Raw genomic sequence first — 9,478 nt, 5'->3', positions numbered from 1 at the left:
TTCCCCCAGGGACTGTCCTGGAAAGACAGGAATTTCTTCCTGCTGATTCTCTATTCCCAGGAGACCATTTATAACCCAGAGAACCTAGTTTTTGCTGTTCCTCCATGGATCTTCCTGCCTTCCAGAGGTCCAGCTTCCTGGTACCTCATCCATCCTTTGACTGAAAGTGCTTTCTAAGTCTCACACAGATGAGCTTGTCTTGACTAGAGCTCATGTGTCTTCAAATCATGAACCTGTGGTGGACAACAAGAGCCAGACCCCGCATAAAATAGTCACGCCCTCTTTAACAAAGGCCAGAGTTGTGTTCCTATGGTATAAAGCTTTAGGCATTACAATTCTTGCCTTCATGGTCCTATTATATATTATCATTAAATCATAGTTTTAACACCAGTTAAGAGCTCCCATCAGTCCTTCACTTAAAATTGTTTATTGAGATGTAATCCGTTCCCTTAAGGAATCATAATTTGAGCTTAATACTTGATAGGAAATGGGCAACTTCATTTTATTGAAGCTTGTTCTATGGAATCTATTCTATGTATAGATACTATTATGACCTTCATCTCCACTGCAGAAAATGGGCTGAAAAACGTTATATATTGAGGAGGTATGGGACCTTCATCTGAATTCTGGCATGATGCTTCCACTTCTCAAAATCTGAGCCTATGGTTTTCAACTAGAGATATTTTTTCCCTGGAAATATTTAACAATGTCTGAACAGTGGTACTTACCCAGAGCAGCTCCCAACACAAATAATCACCCTGCCCCTCAATGTCAACTGTGAAGAGGCCATCAAAACCAATTCTATACCACTTTCATTATGCAGAAGAATTACTAGGGATGCAAGTTTAGATGCAAATTCTGAGACCACAGGTGTACTGTGGTTGCAGGAACTCTCCATTTCTACATTTCTACCAGGGTGGTCCTGGTACTCTGTGGTCCTGTCTTTGAGTAGCAAGGGCTGTGATGCTGTGTGAGAGTCTGGTGTAGGTAATTTCAGTCTTCTCCTCCCAAAATGTTTTTGTATGTCATTATTTTTGTGCATTATTTTTAAATAGGAGTATGCTCACTGACTCTAGAGGATGTATTGATTTCTGTGTATTTTTGTTGTTGTTATTATTATTCATGGTACTGAGAATTGAACCCAGAAGTAGCCTACCCCCGGGTGATATGCCGATTCTTATTTATTTATTTATTTAGCCTGGGTCTCTTTAACTTGCCCAGGCTGGCTTCACAATGATGATCCTTCAGTTTTAGCATCCAAACTCTTGGTTTAAAGGTGTGCTCCATCATGTCCAGCCAACAATTCTATACAAGGACTCTTGAGAGACAACAAATAACATTCTGTAAAAGAACCTACAGTAGGCAAAATAATGATCTCCCACAGATGTTTCCATCCTAATCCATAGAATTTTAAAGAAAATGGCTTAAATTTTTAAATTAATTTTTAGTCCCCAATACTCTGTCACAAGCAATACCACTATACTAAAGTCCAAATTATCTAGAGGAGCGGTTGAAGCATGGACACACACAGGATTGATCATGCAAAGGAGAAACACTTCAATGCCACATTTCTCTTTACTACAAATTGCAAAATCTGCCTCAGGTGTCCAGGGCTGTTTCTCCACAGATAGAGCAACACAAATGAATGTTTTTCAGTAAAAGAGAAGAAACATTAATCAATACACTATATTTCAAGAGGGAAAAATGATTTGTAAGAAATCTTTCCTGTCCCATGACTTCAATATTTCTTGTCCAACATTTGGAAGAATTGAAAAAAATCAGATGAAGTGAAAAACTATTGAACATCAGAGAAACCAGGAAGCTGAATGAAGGGAGTTGTTAAATGGTAGAGAGATGTTGAAATCAGAGCAATGAATCTGCAGGAAATAAAACAGAAGGTAGAAGCTTTACATTCCCAATCTCATCAGAAACCCCAACTCTGGCTCCGAGGCTTTGCTGCCTGCAGTCCTGAGCATGGGCTTCTGAACCCTCCTACAGTTTCCCTCCAAAGAGCCTTCTCAGGGCTCCCTTCACATCCTTATTCCTCAGGCTGTAGATGAAGGGGTTCAGCAGGGGGGTGACCACGGTGTACATGACAGAGGCTGTTGCACTGGAGGGTGAGCTCTGGGCTGCAGCAGGACTAAAGTACACACCCAGGCCTGTGCCATAAAATAAGAGGGCCATGGAGAGGTGAGATGCACAGGTAGAGAAGGCTTTGTTCTTGCCCTGAGCTGATGATATTGCACGGATGGAGGACACGATCTTGGAGTAGGAGTAAATGATGCTAGTGATGGGGCCACCTCCCAGCAACACAGTTACAAGATACATCACAGCATCATTAAGTAAGGTGTCAGAACAGGCAAGTTGGATCACCTGGTTGAGTTCACAGAAAAAGTGGGGGATTTCTACGTGTGTGCAAAAGGAAAGTCGCAACACCATTAAGCTTTGCAACAGGGCATGCAGGACACTCAGGATCCAGCACAAGAGAACTAGCAAACCACAGAACCTGGGATTCATGATGACAGTGTAGGCCATCACAGTCAGGAGGAAGTTGTCCACCTCTAGGAAAACCATGAAAAAGTACATCTGGGTGATGCAGCCTGCATAGGTAATGACCTTGCTCTGTGTCTGGATGTTCACCAGCATCTTGGGGATGGTGGTGGAGGTGAAGCAGATGTCCACAAAGGACAGGTTGGAGAGGAAGAAGTACATAGGTGTGTGCAGGTGGGAGTCTGAGATGGTGGTCAGGATGATGAACAGGTTCCCCAGCACAGTGACCAGGTACATGGACAGGAAAAGGCCAAAGATGAGGGGCTGCAGTTCTGGGTCCTCTGAAAATCCCAGTAAATGAAATTCTGATACTCTTGTATAATTCCCTGGTTCCATGTGGCAGATATAATTACCAAGAAAAAAACAAATAACATGATTTCTTTTCACACATATAGATACGACTGATTTGGTTGAATGGGACAATTTAGCCACACATGATGGAAAATACCTATAATCTCATGGGCTCCAGAGGCTGAAGCAGAAGGATTGCAAGCTCAAGGCCAGCCTCACCAATTTATCAAGGCCCTAAGCAACTTAGCAAGATCCTGTCTCAAATTAAAAGGACTGCACTGGCGCATTGGTAAAGTATCCTTGGGCTCAAATCCCAGTACCTAAAAACAAAAACAAAAACAGAAATGGAGGAATTTATATTTTCCAAGAAATTCATTTATGTTTTATTTCATGGTCTGGTCATCCTAGGGCATCCCTAGTGCCATTACTGAGTATGAATTTCTGTCTAACTCTAAGCGTTTATCTGTAGTTCATGCATTGTACACTTTTAATAAGAAATTACTTCTTACCATGGAGGAGCACATGCAGAGTTCTGGCCACGTAGCAGAGGCTGTCCAGGCCTCCACAACCAAAGCTCCTACATCCCAATGATGGACAGAGCACATCCACACAGAGGCAAATCACAATCTATTGCATTTTGGTGCTAATCATATATCACATGTATTGGCAACTGTGCCCCCTCACTGAATTATACACATCAACTCCTTGTGGTCCTTTAAATATTAATTACAACTCAATAAAACTGTTTTAAACAGAAATAATCACATAGCATGGCTGAGGGTGAAGCAACTATGAGAAAAACAAAATCAGGTATATTGTAGAGGTTTTGTGTGTGTGTGTGTGTGTGTGTGTGTGTGTGTGTGTGTGTTGTGAACTCTTGGCCTTCTCTGTGTTTGCAAGTGCTCTACACTAACCAACATCCTGAGCCACTGGAGCTGCTATTTTCATGGTTTTCCAAACAAAAAGAAATTGAAAAAGAACTGAAAAAAATAAAAAGATGATATACAGCATTTTAAAAATATCAGCGTGAAATAATAATTAAATTGACAAAGACTTTTACACACTAGAATATAGCAGATAATGTTCCTATGAAATTGTTGCAGGTGATAAGTGCTCAATTATTTCTTAAGAATGAATTTAGAATGATGTTTAGTGTGTGTGGACATTTCATAAAACACAGTTAAATAGCCACCTGATAGGAAAATACTAGATGGTAGGAAAAATCCTTATAATGCAGCCATCTGTCTCAGAGAAGATGAAGTTAATCTCCTAGCTCACACATTTACCAAAAATCAGATTAAAGAAACCTCAGTGTAAAAATGAAAAAATAAAAGTTGAGGATGTACATCTAGACATTATATAAAAAATTAAAGGGAAGACACTCGGGTATAAGAAGACAAACACATATCACTACATACAATTTGAAACTGTTTAATAGTCAAAAAAACTACCCCAATGGTCAGTGGACATAAAAATGTATGAGAAATGGATGCAGACTACAAACTTTCCACTGTGCTGGGACAGGGCCCCCTTCCACATGTGACTGTGGACTGCTGCAGTTATCAGGACTCTCTGGCTAATCCCCTGGCCTTTCCTACCTCTGCTGACCACCAGCCTTCATTCTACTATACTGAGTGTTAAATTTTCTCTTATTTATCATCCTGTACATGTTGATGGGGTTCCATGTCACTTTTTATTACATTCATTCAGCATTCACTATTTGAAACAAAGTAGAATAAAAAATCTAAAACATCCAAAGGAAAGATGTAAAATAGGAATTATTTAATGATATCAACATGGGTTATGAATATTCAAGAGTACACTGCCAAAACCCAGAAATAATACAAAATGAAGGAAGTCCTATAAACTGCACATGGGTGAAAATATGTAAAGTTTTAATTATCTCTCATTAAAAATAATTTACATTAGAATATGATAAATAATGACAAAATGTGCTTGGATCCAGAGGGAAATAAACATGAATGTTTTTTCAATGATGCCTACAGGTGATGTCTTTCTAAGCAATGGATCTGATCAGAAAACAACAAAAGACACAGTAAGCAACACAGAGATATGAAAACAAGTTGGAAATAGTACTAGGGGTGCACAAGAATGTTCACTACCATTTTTATTTAAAGCAAAGCCAGAAAAAGAAAGAGTATTCATCACTCATAGTTTCAGAAAAGGCAAATACAATTACTAGATAGACTAGAATTTAAATTAGTTACATATTTTCACACTGTCACAACTAAAATATCTCTGTATGCATTAAAATAGGCAATCTGTAGAAGAAAAGAATTCAAATGATCTCTTTAAAAGGCTATCTTGGAAAGCAGAGGTGAGGGGGACTCCTGTCAAATACACCATAGAGAAACCGACACAGCCCTTTGCAACACACAGGAAATAGCTAACACACCACAGGGATATTCAGCCTCACAAGGTTCAAATCATTCCACAGTAAAGCTATAGGCATATCTCTATTTGCCTATAAATTATGTTTTTCAATGTTACTATAGAGAAAACAGTACTTTAAAATCTGTGCTCCATGAACTTTTGTAGTAAGATAATTTTTGCAAGATATTTAACCAGTATTTTTGTAAATAACAAATAGTCAATCAATTACTTCTCATCTTAATCTCACACACATTTTTAAACTGCCCTAAGATAACTTCTTGACCCTCCGCAGTTAACCCCTATTCCTCTGCTCCCTTAATTCCAAAGATCCTTGGACCCCTGTTCTTTCTCTGGAAGTTCTGGACGCCTCCCTCCCATATTCTCTTCAGCCTCTGTTAGCTCCATTTCATGGTCAGCAGTGAACCCTGCATTAACCAGTGCAATGTCCACTTCTCAAATAACTGTTTTGAATCAATGCAGCCTGTGACATCAGGACAGTAGGCGGCCATAGCAGCCCTGCTCTGGACTAGGTCGGCCTGGGTCTCCACTGACATCAGCTAAAGAGTCTCGGGTTCCATTCTCTCTGCTTCTCTCCTGCAGTGTCCACTGAGCTCTCAGACTCACCTGGAGACCATCTCCGGGAGGAAGGTCTCCCTGTGGAAGTGCAAGGTCCTGCCTGGGTGGGCTTGATGGTGACTGAAGCTCTGTCCCCAGAAAACACAGCAGGAAGGAGTCCAGTACTGGGCTCCTGGGAACCCAGACCTGAGACCTCAAAGGACATCACCACATCCTGTCCAGCACAGGACTGTGCACTGAGGGACCATGTCAGAGCAGAGAGCCACAGCTCCCTATATCTGCTCATTAGCTAATTTCCCTCCTGTTCCCCCGAGGGACACTGGCCTGGAAAGACAGGAAATTCTTCCTGCGGATTCTCTGTTCCCAGGAGACCCATTTATAACCCAGGGAACCTAGTGTTTATTGTTCCTCCATGGACCCACCTGCCTCCCAGAGGTCCAGCCTCCTGGCACTTCATCCCTCCTGTGACCCAAAGTATTTTCTAAGTCTGACACTGATGAGCTCATCTTTGTAAGAGTTCATGTGTCTTCGAATCATGGACCTGTGGTGTGCAAAAATTACCAGAAAATACTCATTGCCATCTTAACAAGGGTAAGAATTGTGTTCCCATGGTATAAAGCCTTGGCCATTACACTTCTTGCCTTCACAACCAAAACACTATCAGGAAATTTATAGTTTTAACAGAAGTGAAGAGCTCCCATTCAGCCCCTCATTTTGAAATATTTATTAAGATGAGGTGGTTAGTTTGTTTGTATGCACCATAGCCTAATGCTAACACCTGATAGGAACTGACCTGATAGGAACTGGGCAGCTTCACTTTTACTGAAGTCTATTCTATGAAGTCTGTTTTATGTGTTAGTACAATTATGAACTACATCTCCACTGTAGAAACAGGGCTGACAAATGTTTGACATCAGGTATGGACTGGCCAGACAAGGTGCCACACACCTGTCAACCTAGCCACTCCAGAGACCCAGGCAGAACAATTGCAATTTCTAGGCCAGTCTCAGGAACTTAGTGACACACCCTGTCTCAAAATAAATTTTTTATAAAGTACAAATGGAACTTTCATTTGAAGTTTGACATAGTATCCCCAGTTCTCAAGCTCTGAGCCTGTGGTTCTCAACTGAAGATATTTTTCCTTGGCAATGTCTGCAGGGGGTGCCAATCAACTATGATGCCCAGGAGAGATCCCTGACCCCAAATGTCAGCAGAGAGGAGGTGATCCAAGCCAGTTCTAGACCAACTTTATTATGCAGAGGAATTTGCAGGGATGCAAATGAAATGAGAATTCTGAGGCCATAGTGAGACTCTAGTCCCAGGAACTATGCATTCTAGCATGACCAAGGGGCTCCTGTGTTGCAGGTCCAGGTCTGTGGAAGGTACTCTGCATAGAAAGGCTGTGATGGTCTGTGAGAGTCAGGGGTAGGTAGGTTCAATTCCTCTCCTCCCAAAGTGGGCTTTGGATATGATCTCAAAAGTCAGAGTATTCACTTTAACAATTTTTGTGTTTTGTCATTATTGTTGTTGTTGTTGTTATTATTATTATTGTTATTATTAATATTATTATTTGTGGTACTGGGGAGTGAATCCAGAGATAGTCTAATTCTGGGATCCATAACCTGACCTTTTATTGTTATTTTATTTTAAGCCAATATTGTGGTAACATTCCCAGCCTCAAAGTTGCCATCCTCTGTCTTCAACCTTGGATTCAAGTAGCTGGGATTAAAGGTGTGCACCATCTATCCTGATGAATAATTTACTCCAGGGATATGAATGAAAATTCATATAATTCTAGAAAAAGGCATTTGGTAGGCAGCATAACGATCTCCAAAATAAGTCTAGATCCTACTCCATAGAGCTTTTGAATATGTTGGCGTACAAACAATTTTTCCAAAACCCCAATAAAGAACACTCACATATTAAGTAGAAATTATCAAGAAGAACATTTTTCTTTTTCAAATTTTTTATTAGTGCTTAAAGTTGTAGATAATATCTAGGTTCATTCTGACAAGTCACACATGCATGGAAGATAATTTGTTCCACTTTGGTCCCTGGTTCTTTTCTTTTCCATTCCTCTCTTCCCTCTATCTCTCCCCATTTTCTCTACTCTTCTAGTCCTCCTTCTAATATTTATAATTTTTAATTATTGCTTTATAAACATACATAAAGGTGAAACTCACAGTGGTATATTCATATGTGTACATAGCATAAATTCATCGATTTCATTCCACCATTTCTCCCTTTTCCAAGTACCAATATCCAAACAAATGATAATGCAAAACTGTGACCTTGGATGACCTTCTATTACAAGTTGCAAGAATTGCCTTAATTCTGAAGGATAGTTTTTACAGAGAGAAGACAACGCTTTCATAGAGGGAAAGAAACATGATTAATCAACACATTATAAGTCATGTAGGAAGATGTTAATTAGAAGAATTTTTGCTAACCTATGAGAGAAATGGTAATTTTAAAATATTTCTGGTCTGATATTCAGAATAATTTTTGGAATAAATTTAGAAAATCAGGACAACACAGCAAAAAAAATTGTTGTATAGAGAGGTTGTATAGAGAGGTTGAATTCAGAGTCATAAAAACTTCAGAAAATAGATAGAATGGAGACATGATGAGCATTACACATTCACACTCTAAACAAAGAATCACAATTTGTGGCTCTGAGACTTTGCTCCTGCAATCAAAGTCAGGTACTAGTGAAGCCTCAGGGCAAGAGGCCCTTCTATAATTACCCTCCAAAAAGACTTTTCAGAGATTTTTTTATGTCCTTATTCCTCAGACTGTAGATGAAGGGGTTCAGCATGGGGGTGACCACAGTGTACATCACCGAGGCTGTTGCACTGGAGTGTGAGCTCTGGGCTGCAGCAGAACTCAGGTACACACCCAGTCCTGTGCCATAAAATAAGGAGACCACGGAGAGGTGAGATGCACAGGTGGAGAAGGCTTTGAACTTACCCTGAGCTGATGAGATTGCACAGATGGAGGAAGTTATCTTAGCATAAGAGTAAAGGATGCCAATGAGGGCAATAGAAGCCAACAACAGGGCAATAAAATACATCAACATGTTATTAAGGAAGATGTCAGAACAGGCAAGTTGGACCACCTGGTTGAGTTCACAGAAAAAGTGGGGGATTTCTAAATGTGGGCTGAAAGATAGTCGCAACACCATTAAGCTCTGTAACAGGGCATGCAGGACACTCAGGATCCAGCACACCAGAACCAGCAAACCACAGAGCCTGGGATTCATGATGACAGTGTAGTGCAGTGCGTGGCAGATGGCCACATACCTATCATAGGCCATCATAGCCAGGAGGAAGTTGTCCAACTCTCCAAAAACCAAGAAAAGGCACATTTGGGTGATGCAGCCTGCATAGGTAATAGCCTTGCTCTGTGTCTGGATGTTCACCAGCATCTTGGGGATGGTGGTGGAGGTGAAGCAGATGTCCACAAAGGACAGGTTGGAGAGGAAGAAGTACATGGGTGTGTGCAGGTGGGAGTCTGAGATGGTGGCCAGGATGATGAGCAGGTTCCCCAGCACAGTGACAAGGTACATGGACAGGAAAAGGCCAAAGATGAGAGGCTGCAGTTCTGGGTCCTCTGAAAATCCCAGCAGAAGGAATTCTGAAATTCTTGTATTGTTTCCTGATTCCAT

The 9,478-nt window shown here is 40.7% G+C and overlaps 2 protein-coding genes across 2 annotated transcripts; both read right to left on the bottom strand.

The window, feature by feature from the left end:
* Positions 1-1,992: 1,992 nt before the first annotated feature.
* On the bottom strand, positions 1,993-2,646 carry LOC144368006 (olfactory receptor 7A10-like). Its single transcript, XM_078026008.1, has one exon. The coding sequence runs from the start codon at positions 2,644-2,646 to the stop codon at positions 1,993-1,995; it is 654 nt and encodes a 217-aa protein (XP_077882134.1).
* Positions 2,647-3,147: 501 nt separating this feature from the next.
* On the bottom strand, positions 3,148-9,478 carry LOC144368005 (olfactory receptor 7A17-like). The gene is made up of 5 exons (XM_078025999.1): positions 8,566-9,478; positions 6,234-6,325; positions 5,860-5,939; positions 3,351-3,418; positions 3,148-3,161 (listed from the first exon to the last, which is right to left on the bottom strand). The coding sequence occupies exons 1-5, from the start codon at positions 9,476-9,478 to the stop codon at positions 3,148-3,150; spliced, it is 1,167 nt and encodes a 388-aa protein (XP_077882125.1).

Source organism: Ictidomys tridecemlineatus, chromosome 2 (assembly GCF_052094955.1).
Source record: "Ictidomys tridecemlineatus isolate mIctTri1 chromosome 2, mIctTri1.hap1, whole genome shotgun sequence".
Lineage (NCBI taxonomy): Eukaryota > Metazoa > Chordata > Mammalia > Rodentia > Sciuridae > Ictidomys > Ictidomys tridecemlineatus.
The sequence above is the reverse complement of the archived record's forward strand: the minus strand, read 5'-3'. Positions and strand labels throughout refer to the sequence as shown.